Genomic DNA, 17605 nt, shown 5'->3' with positions numbered 1-17605 from the left:
CTTATGCTATTTTGGGGCCACGTGTGTGCTTTTCTGAAGAAGAGGCACTAGCGGGCAGTTTTCAGGGCGCTTTTTAATAGGAGAAAAAGCGCATGGCTGCAGGCGCTTCTCTATATTTTTCTTGGTGCAAAAGCGGAGGACTGGACTGCTCATGCGCTTGTTTCCTCTTGTGCACAGAGGCGGCTGCTGGACAGAGGAGCACACGTGGGCTGGTTCTCTTTTTCAAGGACAGTAGGCTCTGCAGGCTCTTGATAGTGGCAGAAGGGAAGGTATTAGGTGGCTGCTGGACTGGCTGTGCAGGTGGACTGAATAGCCACTGCAGGTACGGGTGTCAGCACGTCATGTTTTCTCTCTCTTTCCCTTGGCAAACGAGCGGCTGCAGGCAACGTTGGACAGACAGTGCGTGCTCTTCTCCTAGGTGGACAGGGGCTGGTTTCTCTGGACATAAAGGCGGACAGGGGTTGGTTTTTCATGAACATAGACATCATGTCGATGGCGTTCAACTGATAGAGCTTTCAGCTTCTCTTTGCTTTGGGTTCGGGAATGTTTTGAGATTGTTTATGGGCTGTTTTTGGTTGGTTGCAAATTCAGCTATGTACTTGGGTTTCTGGCTGCAAGTACAGGTCACTTGGTTATGTTTCTTGGCATGGGAGTGATGCAAGCTCGCATGGCTGTGTGCTCATGGAGCAGATTGTTTTCTTCCTGCTAGAAAGGAACAGAGGGACCTACAGATATGGGCATCTCTATGTTGCCAGATGTTTCATGAGGGAACAGGTAACTTGATGTATGCCGTTGTTGGCACTGTTGTTGAATGGTGCTATGAATGGTTCTGTATGGGAACAGGACAGAAGTTTCAAAGGGAAAGAGGCCTAAGGGATTCATGTGGAAACAGGTCGTAGGTTTCTCGAGGAAACATGTTTTTGGGTTTCTCCAGGAGATAGGTCACATGCAGGCAGAAGGTACAGGAATGGACACATGTTTAGTACAGCCTTGCTACCGATTGGGCAAGGGACAGGGAATCCATGACAGAGATGGATAGTACCCTTGAAAGGTAGAGAGGGTTGGTACAAGTGTGTCGACTGTATGGTATGTTGTGCTGTGATACGAGTTCTCTTCTGAGAGACAGTTTGGGAGTCTGTGTTGCGATGCAGAAGCACTGGATGTGTTAGGGTGTGATGTTGTTCATAGGGTGAGAGGCTATGGATGGTTGTGGCAGCCCTGATCATGGGAGAAAGCTTCTGTATGCAGACTCAATGTGTGAGTCTTTCGATGTGAACAATGGCTGGACTTGTTTGTGGATGCCGAGTGGACAAGAAGCCATGATGCAGTCCTTTGCAGGCTTCAGGGGTTCTACTGAGCTGGCTGAGTTCCCAGCCTTATATTGTAATCAAAGCTCTTATAATCAATTAAAGAAATACCGCAAGGGGCGCCACGGCGTTTTGGGGCCAATCGGTGTCCGTGTACTGTTTGCAGGAGCACCCTAGCTCCCCCTGTTTGTTTTCTTTTTCTAGGTCCTCAATGGCGTTGAAGTGTTTTATGTGCGAGTGTTTGTTTCACCGCCCGTCAGGTCGGTTTCAGATGCCCTTTTGAAGCATATAATCCTTAAATGCATTTGATATGTATTCTCGACCTCTATGTGAGCGGAGTGTTTGGACTTTACATCCAAACATATTTTTAGCCATTGCTACATAGTGTCGACAGCATGTAAACACCTCTGCTCTCGCTTTCAAGGAGTAAACCCAAGCAAACCTGGAGTAGTCATCATTGAATGTGATGAAGTAAAGATATCCCCCTATGGATGGTGTCCGCATTGGACCACATACATCACTATGTACGAGCTGTAACTTACTTTTAGCTCTAACAGCTCCATCTTTGGGGAATGGTTTACGTTGCATCTTTCCCAAAATACGCCGCTCATAACGTGTCTTGTTGGAGACTCAAGAGGTGGCATATTATCAACCATATGATGCTTCTGCAAAAGCATCAGACTCCGAAAATTCACATGCCGAAAAGGAGTATGCCATAGCTCTGCATCATGCATAGCAAGAGTGTGGGCAGCCATTATATTTGCATCATAAGTACGCTTGTCATAGCTGTCTATCTTATACAAGCCTGTGTATCGTGTTCCAGAAGTGACTATTTCATAACCCTTTGATGGGTCTTTTACCAAACACTTCTCATCTTCAAATTCAACCTTTAAACCTTGGTCGTTTATGGCTGAGACAGAGAGCAGATTTCTCTTTATCCCTGGAACATACAATACATTTTTCGTACATATATTGGCACCATTGGCTGCAATAAGTATGACATTGCCAATTCCCCTTATTGGATATGTGGTATGATCTGCACATGATGCAGTGTAGCCATTTGAAGCATAAACCAAGTGCTGAAAAAAATCTTTGCATGAAGTCGTGTGGCTCGAAGCACCACTATCAAAATACCATGATACATTTTGTCTGTCAGATGCAATGCAAGACATATCATTATCTGAAGCACTTGGTGTGTCACTAGTGCATGTGACCAAAAAAGTGTACTCTTCTTGAATTACGTTAGTTGATTGCTGTGCTTTGTCATCAGAATAGTCTGCTATTGCATTGCTTGCTTCTTTCCTTTTCTCTTTTGCAATCCGCTTTCTACATTCATTGATGTAGTGTCCAGGCTTATGGCATTAGTGACATTTGTCCTTCTTTTAGGCTTGTTTGCATCGCCTTTGTGAGACTTTTCACCACCAGAAGAGGGCTATCCATGACCAGCCTTACTAGACTGTTGTCCCGCATGGCTAAAACTCTTTGCTTTACCCTTATCCTTGGCTATAAATGCCTTGTCTCCAGCACGGTTGCTAGATAAGTTTGCTCTTGTTTGCTCTTCCTGCAAGAGTAAACCCACCAGCTCTTCAAAAGTGACAGGATCACCACCTCCTCTCGTAGAGGGGTTGAGAGAGGTGTGAAAGCCCAAGTAGGAGGTGGTAAAGAATGAAGAGTGTTGGTGACCAGCTGTCTGTCTGGGATAACCTCATCAATGTTGAGCAATTGATCCTGCAAATCTTTCACTTTGGTGAGATGATCTGCCATGGAGTCACCCTCATCTATAGAAAGAAGATCCAATTGCCTCTTCAAGTAGGCAACTCTTGCCTCGTTGCGTACCTGATACATTGCTTCCAATGTCTCCCATGCAAGCTTCGATGTCTTGCAAGATCGAATGTGCGGAATAATAGTCCTTTTCACTGAAAGGGCTATCAAGGACATGGCGTGTGCATCCCTAAAGTCCCATCTCTTCTGCTTTTGTGTGGGAGCAGGTTCTGCCTTAGGAGCTCTTTGAGCATCTCCCCTTTGAGGCGTTGCTGGCTGTATGGTAAGTGGGTGTGTGTCATCACCACACACGATGCCCCAAAGCCCTTTGGCCACCAGCAATTACGGATCATGAAACTCCATAGGGAGTAGTTTGATCCATCCAACTTGTCGTCCTGGGTGAGCACACCAAATACATCTGTAGCATTTTGAGCGATGTCGACAAAATACACCTGTAAGCAAACCAAGCACCAATGTGCACTGCCAGGCAACCAAATGTCTTGTGCAAATTTTTGCCTTCAACCTGAAGCAAGTGTAAACCTGCACCAAATTGTCCAATTACACACAATGTGTATACGTATGCGACAAGTCACAGCTGTAATGCCCAATTTTTATGCCCCAATCTGAAAAGCCCCAATTTTTATGCACTGCAATTGCTTCAATGTGCAGTGAATTGTCTAATTTTTACAAAAGTCCCAAGGTTTTGCAAACAGGGGAGGCTTAATCTGTTGATTTTGAGGTTAATTTGAAAAACCCCCAAAATGTAAGCAAAGCAGCATGCTCAATTTCTCCAATTTGTTATCAAATTGAGAATCTCCCAAATTATTTGAAACCTGTACCACCTGCAATTTTCCAATTTATTTGGCAAAGAGGAATTTTGGCAGACCCCCAACAGTTGTTGAACTTGCCTTGAAATGGCTGCAAGTTTTTTTTTTTAATTTCTAAAATCAAAGTACCTGCAGCCCACGTGGCGGGGAACTGTGCGAGGCAGTGTCAGCCTTCACGGATGTGCAGATGGAAGAGTTGCAGGCGGCGTGCAGCTGGCGACGGGCAGATTTGCAGCTGGGCTGATGGCGTGCAGGGTCTAGCTGGGATGATGCCAGGCATGGTCAGAGGTGCAGCGCCTGGGTACACGCTAGCAGCACAGGGACGTGGCACAGGTATAGGCGCACAGCAGGTACAGACGGCGGTGATAGGCCGCAGGCCGACGAGGGATTGTTACAGACGGCGGTGACACGTGCTTCCGGAACTGCAGGCGTGGATGGCTCTGTGCAGAGCGGGGCGTGATGGATTTCGGTGCCGTTCGGGCGGAGGCATTCTATGCGCACTATCACTGCCGGCGTTGGAGGCCGTGGCTGGCGCGGACGCGGACAGACTCCGCCGGGCAAGAGGCGCTGAGCGGTGGCGGCGGTTCTGGCCGCACTAGTGCCACCGCCTGAGCTGGGCGGAGCAGTGGACGGAACAGATTGCCGGATGGAAGCAGTCGATGGACAGACGCGGCGCCGGAACCTGTTCGACGGACGGAAAAGCACAGTCGGCGGGCTAGGTCGACGGGAATACACAGTCGATGGAATTTCATAGCGACAGAACCTGCTGTGCTGGCAGATCTCACAGACAGAATTCCACAGGCAGCCCCCAGCTCTGACACCAATTGTTGGTGTTGGACTCACACACTCACACACACAGAAACCTGCACATTAGTGTTAGGTGCAGAAAGAAGAAGCTCACACAGAAATGAGAGAGAGAAAGAAAGAAAGAAAGAAAGATTTTATTAACGTCTTCCAAAAGACCGAACTCGGCCTATGAGACAAATTGGAGTACCTGCCAACAAATCGGAGTACCTATATGAGAGAGAGAGAGAGAGAGAGAGAGAGAGAGAGAGAGAGAGGCAAAATTGTGGTAGCCACAAAATGCAAGTCAACTCTTGCATGTGTGTCACATCCATATAATATAGAAGTACAAAATATTATATGGATAGAGTGTCCTTTCACACTTGATATCCAAGGGGAAAAATCACATGGGAAAAAGTGCCCTTGGTTAAGCCCTGTTCACCCATAGCACTACCATAAGTGAGCATATGTCTACAAAAAGCATGTAACTCAATAATGTTGATTGTACCAAAATGAAAGTACAATAACATGATAAGGTAACACACACTAAATGGCTTAGGGTGTGTTCCTATGCATGGGGAAAAAACCTCTCCTAAGGAGAGTAAAAAGTGCCCCGGCTATCGTAACGTGTTCACACACCACTGCGTAAATCCAAAGCTTTGTGAAAAACTTCGAACTTTTCACGAGAAAGAGCCTTCGTGAATAAATCTGCCATGTTATCATGTGTAGGCACATATACCAAGTTGATCTCTCCTATTGAGAGTGTTACCGTGACATAATGATAATGCACCTCATTGTGCTTAGTGCGAGCATGAAACATTGGGTTTTTCGCAACTGCCAATGCACTTTGACTGTCAACGAAAATGGTGGTGGAGGATGACTGTCCAACACCCAAATCAGCCATAAGGTGTCCAAGGCAAATACTCAACTGTAATTGTAAAAGCTGCCCTATACTGAGCTTCATAGCTGGAAGTGACCATTGTTAGCTACTTCTTGCTGAGTCATGATATACATGAATCACCAAGACGAAAGCAAAAGCTACTAGAGGACACTTGCGTGTTGTAACATCCCGCCCAATTAGAATCTGTAAGGGCATGCAACTGTGAATCACCCCTCGTAGGATAGAACAATTTGAGGTGCTGAGTGCCTTGTAAGTAGCGGAAAACTCGCTTGACTGCTTGCCAATACTTGGAGCCTGGACTATGCATAAACCTGCTCGACTGAGAGACCCCAAACCGAATGTCTGGCCTCATGTTGCATAAATAAATCAAGTAACCAACAACCTGTTGATAAAATGTCTAATCAAAAGGCTCTCCAGAATCTCAATGCTAAGCCTCGCACTTGTCTGAACTAGTGTAGACACAGGCATTCAGTAGACCCCAAATTGAATGTCTGGCCTCATGTTGCATAAATAAATCAAGCAACCAACATCCTGTTGATATAATGTCTGATCAAAAGGCTCTCCAAAATCTTAAATGCTAAGCCTCGCACTTGTCTCAACTAGGGTAGACACATGCTTATAGTCTTCAAAATTAAACCTTTTAAGTAGTCTTTGTATATATTTTGAGTGCATCATGACTAGGCCGTCTGCACGCTGTAAGAACTGAATGTCCAAATAAAAATGTAACTAGCCTATATCTAACATCTCAAATGATGAATGTAATTTCAGCTTTGAAAGCTGAAATTTGCTCCTTATTAGGGCCTGTGAGTAGCATGTTATCAATGTACAAGACAATGACCAAGAAACTTCTTGAGTTCTTTGTACATAGAGGGTACTCTCAGTAGGACTATTGCAAAAACCATGTGCAACTAAGTGTGCATGTATCTTTTCATATTTAAACGTTTCACTATCGAAACAAAACGATGCTGAAACGATTTATTTTGGAACAAAACATTTCAACACTAGGTAGGTTGACAATGAAACGTTGGACTGAAACGATCCTATACATAAAATGTGATGGTACTGGCCAATAGTTATAAGATGATATTAGCATATTTATCATCGGTAAACAAAGAAGACCTACAAAAGAGAAGAGAAAAGAAGGAAAGAGAAAGAATTATAAAAGCTAAAAAGCACACAAAATCACAACCTTTTCCCCCACATGAAATGATATGGTTTCAATGTGCACATGAATCGTTTTAACACTGAAACATGAAACGAGTTTCAAAGCCACCGAAACGAGTTTCATGGTGACCATGCCTTTGGCAACAAGCCTTGTGTTGTAGCAGTCTACACTACCATCTGCTTTTCTCTTCAACTTATAAACCCACTTCGTACCAATGGCCTATTTGCCATGAGGCAAATCTGCCAAATACCATGTGATTCTTGAGTATTGAGTAAGTAAACAGGCTCCTGTTCATTGCACAAGGTGTTGATGAGAGCATGTCCCGTAAGGTTTGCAAGGTACGGCTTTAGCTTCGTGCATGGCTGTCCTTTCTTTTGCCACTGCATCATCAACATCTGCGTGACCAATGGGATCAACATCAGGCATGTCTGGCTGCTGATTGTCAGCGTGTATGGGCTGATTCCCAGCCATAGGATGAGTGTCCAAATGCCCAACAGCAGGCAAGGATGTACCATACAAAGGAAGAAGAGTATCAAAGAGATCTTGTGAGTCTACATGTGGCTGTTTTTTGCACTCAAGCAAGGGCTGAGAAGAATTCTCCACAAAAACCACAACTTTGCTAATCATAATCCGCTGTGAGGCAGGATGGTAGAGATGGTACCCTTTGCTCTCTAAACTGTAGCCCACAAAAATGCATTTCACTACCTCATCATCAAGCTTCGTGCGATGCTGCTCAGGCATAAGAGCATAAGCCAAACATCCAAATACACGCTTGTGAGCCACGAATGGCTTCCTAAGGAGTGATGTTCTGCAAAGCCTTGGTCGGACATTTGTTAAGAACATAGGCTGCACACATGACAGCTTCCATCCAAAACTTGTGAGGCAAGCTTTGGCCTTTGATCATACATCGTGCCATTTCCATCAGAGGCCTATTTTTTCTCTCGGATACACCATTTTGCTGAGGTGTATAGGGCACGGTACACTGATGCTGAATGCCTCTTTCTGACAAATATTCATTAAATGCTTTGGACATGTACTCCCAGCCTCTATCTGTACGTCATGTCTGAATCTTACATCCAGAGACATTTTCAGCCATGAGCTGAAAGTGCTTAAAGCACATAAATACCTATGACTTTTGCTTCATAGCATGGACCCAACTGAATCTGGAAAGCTCATCAATGAACGTAATGAAGTAGAGATGATCTCCAATGGATGGTGTCCTCATCGGACCACATACACTACGATGTATGAGCTGAAATTTTCAAGCAGCCCTCACTGAATCATACTTGGGAAAATGGTGCCCGATGCATTTTGCCTGAAATGCACCCTCAAAAACATGTTTGACCGGTGCATCAAGTGCCGGCAATGTGGAGACCATATCATGCCTTTGTAGGTGTAGGAGACTAGCAAACTTTAGATGATCAAACCGAGTCTCTGCATCTGTCACACTGGATGTACTAGACACTGCATGTGCATCATAATATCATATGCAACTCTCTCATATGCGTCAAGTTTGTAGAGAACATGATTTAAAGTACCAGATGCAATAATAATATCCCCATCACTGCATTCATGTACGGTTCATTTGTCATCCATAAAATGGACCACTAGGCTGGACCCAGCAATGGCCGAAATGGACAGGTGGTTTTTCTTGATACTTGGTACATACAATACATGAGAGAGAGTGATCATCCCACCATTTGAGATAGTGAGCACAAACTTTCCAACTCCTTTGACAACATAACTGGAGTTGTTTGCACATGTAATTGTGTCCCCCTTTGGAGCATCCTCCAAGGAAGAGAAGAGATGACATTGTGATATAATGTGCTGCTAGCACCACTATATCAAAGTACAATACATCAGCATCTATAGTTGCCATGCATACATTATGCAAAGAGGGATTATAGCTGCATTGTACTTGGAATGCCCATTCATCTTGAGTATAGCTAGCTGAATTCTTTTTGTTAGCACTTGGTGCTGATGCGTCGGCCATAGACATGCCAGAGTCTTTCTTCTCCTCCTCTTTTGCAAGCCTCTTCCTGCATTCATTTATGCAGTGCCTGGTTTCCGACAGTAATTACATTTACCCTTCTTCTTGGGCTTCTCACTGTCACCCTTGTCTACATCCTTGCCAAAAGAGGCAGCTGTCCCATCTTTAGCTTTGTAGCCACTGGCACTGGATGCCTTGCCTTTACCTTTGCCTTGATCGGCAAAAGCTTGATCACCAACCCTCATTCCCGACTTGTTCGTTTGGGATTGCTTCTCTTGCAGAAGCAAAGACACTAGCTCATCAAAAGAAAAGGCATTTGCATTGCCTTTCATGAGCAGCTGAAGTGTAGTAGCAAAGCCCTGATAGGTGCTAGGCAATGCATTGAGGATGGTAGTGACAAGAGAACTGTTAGGAATAGGCTCATCAATGTTTGCAAGCTATTCTCAAAGGTCTTTAACCTTCGTGAGATACTCATCCATAGAGTCACCCTCATTCATATGCAAAAGATCCAGCTACTTTTTTTAGGTAGGCCACATGAGCCTCATTGCGCACCTAATATAGTGCTGCAAGGGCATGCCACGCTAACTTAGCAGTGACAGATGAATGGATGTGCGGTATGATACTCCTCTTCATGGGGAGAGTAATGATGGCATGTACCTGTGCATCTTTAGAGTCCCATCGTCTTTGATCTGCAGTGGGAGGTGCCTGTGCCTGTATCACTGAAGTGAGTGCAACTTCTCCAGTATGTGCTCTAGGAGCAGGCTGCTGTATAGCAGCCACTAGACAAGCATCATCACTTGTGACAATACCCCAAAGCCCTTTGGGTACCAGTAGATGCCTCATCATAGAGGCACACAATGGGTAGTTAGTCCCGTCAAACTTGTCCTTGGCAAAGAGCATCCTGATTACATCATTATTAGCCATTACTCAAAGCAAACTAACAATTTACCCCAAGCAAATGTCATTGCACAATGCATTGTAGACACTCAATGTCCATTGAAAGGCAACCTTTTGGGATGTCCAATGACCCACTGATGACATGGACCTGCAAGTGTATTGAAATGACAGAGTGTAGGGATAGAAAAGTTATTTGAATAGAGGCTTGATGACCAAAAAGGACCCCAGTGATGGGTGTTGGAATGGCGTATGTTGATACCGATTGCACGAGGAACGGCGGATTCAACCAAGGGTGCGATTCAGCTCTGTTTTCGGAAAAGCTGAAAATTTGCAGAATGGTTTTGATGGCCTAAATGGGCTCCGATTATGGAGTTCTTTGGTTTGGGAGACTCGGAAAACGACGAGGAATACACCCGTGTAAAAATTTTGACTTCTGAAAATGGGCTCTGCAACCGTGGGAGTGGTGGGCTGAGCTAACGTGAGGAGCTCATGAAAGCTCGGGTGTGCAGGAATTTCTCAGGATCGACCAGCTGGTGGGATATGTCAAGAATTTGCATGAGAATGGCAGAGGCATGCATCATGCTACTACCAACAGAAGCCTTCAGCGAGCGGTGGCAGCAGCTGGTGGATGTGAGCTAGTGAAGCTGACCAATCAGGGGTCAGCTGAGCTTAGCCAAAATTCTCGAAGGTTTTGACCAATGAAGAGGCAAGCCACCTCGATCTAGGATCATGGCAATTGGTTCAATCGGGTGTTGACACCTGTCACTGCTGCCTGGCAGTTTGTAAAGCTATAAATAGGGCGTGGCCCAATCATTGTAGGAGCGAGCTCTTTTGTAATACCAAGATGTTGTCATTTTTGTCACTCTGTAATTCATGGAAGTCTTGCAATACAGTTGTATACATCTTTCACCAAGTAATACAATGCAGTGTGTCTTTGCCTATAGAATTGTCTCGTGTCTATATGAATGTGTCGTGCTTAGTACAATGAGTGTCCTTTTGCTGTTGGGGCTTCTTGGAAGTAAACTGCTTGCTTAATGGCTTCTTTTCTGGACCATCCTTAGGTGATTCTTCTCTGTCTTCATCCTTTTCCGATGGCTCCTCATATTTTTGCTGATTGAGGCCAGTCCTTGATCTCTATCTGGATGTATTTAGGGCTGATTTTCCTTGCGCCAAATGCATGTGCAACTGCCGCAACAGAATTGGTGAGTTGTTAATGGCTTGATTTGGGTACAGTTTAAGCCATTTTTGAAGAATAGGGTAAAGCTTTGAGTGATCATCATCCAAGATAGGCATGAATGGAGTAACCTTGAGAAGCACTTCCAAAATTCTGCAAATGTACGAGGCAAGTGATTCATGCTCATCTTAGGACAACCAATCCCATTGCTTAGGGCATTCTTCTCAAAGTTGCTGGGCAGAATTGTGCATAAAATATGACCTTAAAACCGGCAAGTTTCTTGGCCAACCACAGATCCTTGAGGCACATTCCCACATGGCAAAGCTTTGACTTCTCTATGAAGTCCTCATCACATCTGAAATTGTTGAATAAAAGCAAGAGGTTTGTTGGAGTCAAGCTTACCATGAAAATTCTCGAACTTGATGTCTTTGTTGCTGGTCTTGAACTCTTTGGAGGCTTCTTCTTATGGTGAGAATCGTCATGCCTTCTTCTTTCATCTTCATAGTGAGGAGATGGGTCACGGGCTCTCTTCCTAGGACCTTGCCATGCTTTTGGATCTCTTTGAGTCTCCATGGTAGTCCCAATTATCATGCTAATGGTGAGAATATCATAGTTGTCGCGTGTTTCATGAAACTCGTCACATGCTCCCCTTCCCCTTTCCCATCTCAGATGTAGTTTCTTCCCGAGAGTGGCCAGTCACAGAGGGAATCCACTTTTAGCTGTCTCAAGATGTAATGTACTTTCTATACAAAAGATATAGTATCGCAAAAGAATGCTGAAGCGCAGTAAGGCCAATGACAGAGTGCATGTGGTTCAGTCTTTTTCTTATTGGCAAATATTTTTGGCCAGTTTCGAGCATGTAGAAAGACTGCTTAGGGTTCTGTGGTCCAACATTGCTAGAATCTATCCATTCTCCAAGCACAGGAAATGGGTATGGCAATGGAGATGCTACAAGGCACAACTACCGATACCTTCCTTTTGTTTTACTGTAATAAGGACTCTTGGTATCATCAAATTTTTTTAGTAAGACAGTATAAAGAGGGTCTCAGAGTGTTTTTGGCATGCTAATGCATCAGTTAGTGATAATTAATGTCATTATCCTTTGCCAATCAGTTGGTTCTTTTTTAATTATCAGATGGGTATACTTTTGGCTACTTATGGCGGCGGGATTCGGGCTCTTTGTGAGTGAAGAAGCTCTGAATGTTTGGGTCAGTCCCTTCAACTTGGGATGTTTTTTTTGTTCTTGACTCTACTAAGAAAAAAATGCTGCATTACCTTGGTGGATTTTTAAATGTGATGAAGCTGACGATTTCAATCTGAATTATAATGTGAAGTATTCTTTAGTTACATTAAATCTGTGTCCAAATTGATCATATCAGCCCTTGCACATTGTGTATATACATGGTCATATACCATCATACATGCCTTTGTAGGGAAACAGCTGCAGATTTTAGAAGGCTAGAAACTTGGGTCAGCAATAAACAGGTAACAGATTATACATGTGTATGTGTAGTTGCTGATATATATTTATGTATATGTGAGATACCTCACTCCAGGTCAGGGACGGGCTGCCTGGGAAAGCATTTGAGAACCAGTCAGGCTAGGAGAAGCCAAGGTGGGTGCTGGTCGGAAAGGCCATGAGGCATGAATGGCCTTCTGAGCAGCGGGCAGGACTTTGTTGGGCAGCTGACAGGCCCAAATAAGATGCCTGGTGGGCAGGTGTTAAGCTAAAAGGAATAGGCAAGACCATTGGCCAGCTGAGGACACTAGCTACCATGTTGCAAAGTCACTTATATAATCTGCATACAAGAAAATACTCTCAAACAGGGTCTCTTTTGCTGTCTGGTCCTAACTGATTTTATAAGTGAAAAATGCTTCGTTGTCTCCACCTAGGGCATACAACTCACAACTGATGTTCCTGTGTTCCGGCCACCTCCTTAGTGTCTGCAGGGTAAGTCGTCTTGAATATGACTACCAGGAAGTCCTTGTAGAAAATTGGTGAATGATATTGTGATCCAAGTTGCTGTCTGCCATGTTATTGATGTAACGATTGACATTATCAGGCTCAAAATTACTAAATATAATGTATATGTTGGTGATGCGCTAGCGGTGTAGCAGTGACCATCTTGAAGAGGAAAGGGCTGATCATGAAAGCTTCCTTCTGCCTAAAATTATTGCAACCCATGACAGTGTTTGGATATAAGATTTGATGAACAACCTTGCATGCCTCTTCCAAGATATTACAGCTTCAAGATGTCTTCTATCAATGACTACACCGCTAGTCACAGTGCCATCTACAGAATTGAGATTTCTTGCTCATCGTATGCTAGCGAAGACAGCCACAAGTATTATTGTATGCTTTCTACTTATCCTTTTCTTTTGTACTGCTTGCAATGTTCTACACATGTACATCATCCCAAAGCCCAGTGTTATGGAAGAACTGTTGCCATTTACAAGACATCTGACTGTTGAAATGGAAGGCTGTGAGTGATTCTAAAATGTCTTGTCATTGTAACATGATATTTTCCTTTTGATATTTCATGTTTTGATACCTTATAGCTTTTGATCAACGACATGAACTTGCTAAGCATTAAGAACCTCTGGAAGGCAGTTCTACTAAGTGTTTTCTTAGAGGACAGCAGGACAACCTTTTGGTATGCATGTAGCTAGGTTTGCATAGCATGCACGATTTAGATCATTTATCGTTGTATATATCCATTTTTTTTCTCTGGGAAGTAGAATCCTTCTATTAGTTACTGAGCAAAACAACCATAACGTCTAAGTACAAACTAGCGAGAATCAAGAAACTGAAAAGGGGAAGGATGTTCTCCTCCTCCTCTGGCTGGCTGCTATGGGAGGAGAAGGCTATCTCATACAATGGAGGGGGGGGGGGGAGTGCATTGTGCGGTGTGTTAAGGAGAAGACTATCTCTGCCATGGTGGCCTTGGCCTCAGTTGCTTGTGCCCCAAGTAATTGTGTGGGAGGGGGCCTGGTGCATAGTGAAAATGCAGAGAATCCGCTGCCAAACCTGCTGAACCGTCGGGCAGTCCCAAAGGCAGCGAGGCTGGGAATCCTGGAGATGGCCACACCTCTAACAGCCCGTTGGCCTACCTAACCATCAGGATCCGATGTGCCAGCTGCCACAGAAAGAGAGTGATCTTTCGCGGCTGAAAACTGCCCCACAGCCTCTTCCAAATATTTGAGAGAAATTGAGGAGGGAGGCCTTGAGATTGCCAGTGCCCTGCTGTTACTGGAGTGCCCTCGATCTCTGGCATCTGAATCCTGTGGGGCTGAGCCGTGCGGTGTAAGTAGAGAAAGGGGTGCCGGGAGCCTCCTCACTGTCATAGGGATCCTGCCATGTCCACTCTCTTGGGTCCCAATCAAGTCACGTGAGAGGGCATCCCTTGCAAATCCATAACTGCCAGAATCTCTCTTGGCTGGAGGAGGGTCTATGTGCCACTCGTGTGCATGGAAACCAATCACCCTCACCCTCTACAAGGTGCATCCATTGAAATCCTCCAAAGGGTGCTCTGTTCTAAGTTTGCCATTTGATCCGATAGAGAATGTAAGGCAAAGCTCTCATCAGCACCATGGATGGCCAAAGGTATGTCATGCCTGGTGAACACTCCCAACCACTGTGGGGGGAAAGGGTCCGGGATTGGGACCAGCCACTCTTTCCAGCATTTAATACCATTTATCTAGGATAAACAAGTTGTGTAGAGCATTTAGTTTCGAGTCAGCCAGCCCTTCAGCCAACTGACCACACTTAGAAGCATATAAATAGTCTTGCTTTTGCACCATTCATTCAATCATCTCATAATCAGCCATCAAGCGTTGGAGCCTTCAGCACAAGGAGCATAAGCGATTGATTATTCAGCCCTAGACCACCTCAGCATTCAGCGTTTTCAGTCCACAGCACAAGGAGCATTAACGCATGAAGCATTCAGCCATTCTTCATCAAAACGCAGCATCTACAGCATTCAGCCCTTCAGATCACCTTGCGTTTTCTGCATAGGAGCAGTTTTCGGCATTCTTATCTTCATCGTTTTGCTACAGCACTTTGGTGAAGGTAAAACTCAGCATTCATATTCATTTCAGCATTCATACATAGCCTAGAAACAGTCCCAATCAGCCCCTACCTCAGCCTCAGATTTGCAGCCTTCCCTCATTCCATTGGGAAGAGTGCATAGGCTCGGGATTGGTCATCATTGGTGCTTCTACAGCGGTGTACAGTTCAGCCCGACTCTTGGTCCTCCGAGATCTTGCGTTTGGCTTATCGTCAGTCCAAAGTCAGTCTATTCAAGTAATAAAGCAAATACTATTCTAGTAACGGGATAGGGGGCCCTTCAGTGGGTAATTCGAGACCCCATATGGTGTACAATTTCTATCTATCTATCTCTCTCTCTCTCTCTCTCTCAATCTCTTAAAGTTTGAAGTCATAAAAGTGAATTGCTAAACTCGCGAAACTCAGGATATAGAAGGCGTTGTGAGAATTTGTGTGACAGGATCCTTAATTACGAATACTTTTGCTGCATGTTACATTGGTATCAGATTCAGCTTGTCCACACACACTGCATCCTAGCGTGAGGGCATCCTTGGATGGTCAGATTGTGTTTTGGCACGACCACCGACTTCAGCATCATGTCTACAGAGGAGAGTACCCATCAGTCGGAAGAAGTCTCCCCCGAAGGAGACCTTGCTCTTCCGACTACCGCAAACACCATAGCTCTACTCAGAGCTCAAAACCAGCTTCTCATGGAGCGTCTCCAACTCTTGGAGGCAACAACACCACGACCTCCTCCTCCTCCAGTAACCCCCCACTACATCTCCCTCTTCTTTCAGATGGAACAACAAAGAAGAGAAGACGAGGTTTGACGGAGAGAAGAAAAAGCAGAAGCTGAAACAGGAAAGCAACAAGAAAAAGCAAACAGACGGGACCATGAGAAAGCCCAACGCAGGATCGAAGAAGACCGACGTCAACCTGAAATCGCCGCTTGGGAGCACCAACGAGAGCTCGATTGAGAACGTATGTTACTCAAGCACCAAAGGGAAAAGAAGGCCATGCATCTTAGATATTAGCACCTCTCTTCAGTTTTCCCAGCCTCAGGTGCCACCAACCAGCAGTTCGCGGCGACGTCGACTACTGTCATTCGAAGTCAACCAAATTTTAGTAAGTATGATGGTAAGTGTGATCATTTAGTAGTTAATTAGTTCATTTATCAATTTACTGCTCATTTTCCATTAGCTAGGATTACAGATCCTCAGGATAGAGTCCACGTAGCGGCTCCCCACCTTACGGGTGAGGCAGTCACTTGGTGGCAGCATTGGTCTAGTCTTCATACAGACTAGACCACAGCTGCCACAACTTTTAGCTGGGATACATTTGTTCATGACCTAAACACCATATTTCTCCCGCCCTAGTATATGACCGGCTTGGCAAATGAGTTCTATGGACTCGGATAGAAGGAGTCTCCAGTGCTTCAGTTTTCCGGAAAGGTTAGAACTTTAGCACAACAGTTTGGTTATCTGAGCAGCCCAAGATGGATCAATTCATTCGTGGATTAGATTCCAACATCCGGTTCACAGCTCGCAACTTTAAATCCAGTACATATGACCGGGCTTTGACTCTTGCTCAAAATGAAGAAATGAAGATGAACGGGGGCAAGCCCAAGCAGTTATCACAGTCCAGTACCAAACCCCAACAACAGCAATCTGCTGCACAGCCAGGGAAAGGTAATGCATCTTCTAAAGATGCTAAGAAGGATGGCAGTACTAGCTCTAGTTCAGGGGGTAAGAAGGATAAGGAATCCAAGCCTAAGAAAACCCTTGAGGAAAAGGCTAAAGCAGACATCACTTGAGGTTTGTCTTCCTCTAGAGGAGCAAAGGAAATACCAGTCATAAAACATATGCTTTTTCTATCATTACCATTGGGCATGGTAAGAAGGATTGCCACAAATGGCAAGCAGAGCAAGCCTCCAAAGCTCCTTTTGCCATAGTTGCCACAACATTTCCAGCTCCTCCAGCTCCTCCAGCCCCACCTACCACCACAAATGCAGTTCAGCTTTTACCTTCTATGCATCCTATGCCATCTGTGGTATTTGATGCTAAGCAGGAGAGTGAGAGCCATGCTGCGAAGAAAAGTCTCATTTGAGCTTATGGCTTTGCCAAGGGCCAACAGTTTGTAGTCCTATTTGACATGGGCAGTTCTGAGGACGCCATCTCTCCCCAGTTGGCTAACAAGATGAGCTGCACATTAGTGCCATATCATTTGGATATGGACGGGTTCACACCTGGTCTCTGCACCGACATATCTCAAAAGGCACAACAATTTGCCTTTGAAGTTCAAAGGGTCTCATTCCAACGAGATTTCGTTGTCTCGCCTCTTCTGGGGCGTGACATGATCTTACGAATCCAGTGGTTTCGTCAATATGAGCCTATTCCCGATTGGGGTTAAGACACTTTTACTATTTGTAAAGTTTTTCCTGAGTCCGTCATGATTCGTGGGGATAGAAGCATTCTTGGCATCCCATTGATTTCGCACCTCCAGGCCCGACGAGCTATCCGCAAGGGAGCGAAAGGGGCACTACTTTATGTTCGTGCTCAGACAGTCTCTACCTCATCGGTAGCACCTATCTCATCTTCAGTCCCACAGTTAGCAGATCTCCTGTCCAGACATCATGACATTATGCTTAGGGACGATCTTCCGCCCAATCTCCCTCCATCACGTCCTGAGGACCATCATATTGATTTGGTCCTTGGATGAGAACCTCCTAGCAGGTTCCCCTATTGTCTTTCCAAGA

The 17605-nt window shown here is 44.9% G+C and overlaps 1 protein-coding gene across 1 annotated transcript in view; it reads left to right on the top strand.

The window, feature by feature from the left end:
* The window catches only part of LOC147625735 (uncharacterized), a 77792-nt gene that overhangs the window by 41670 nt on the left and 18517 nt on the right, over nt 1-17605 (top strand). The window contains exon 3 of the mRNA XM_086817267.1: nt 11941-12013. Within this exon, the coding sequence (XP_086673393.1) occupies nt 11941-12013 (73 nt within the window). The remainder of the gene's footprint in view (nt 1-11940; nt 12014-17605) is intronic.

This window comes from Cibotium barometz, chromosome 23 (assembly GCF_041138505.1).
Source record: "Cibotium barometz isolate CiBa-2024 chromosome 23, ASM4113850v1, whole genome shotgun sequence".
Lineage (NCBI taxonomy): Eukaryota > Viridiplantae > Streptophyta > Polypodiopsida > Cyatheales > Cibotiaceae > Cibotium > Cibotium barometz.
This window is presented reverse-complemented; position numbering and strand designations above follow the sequence as displayed.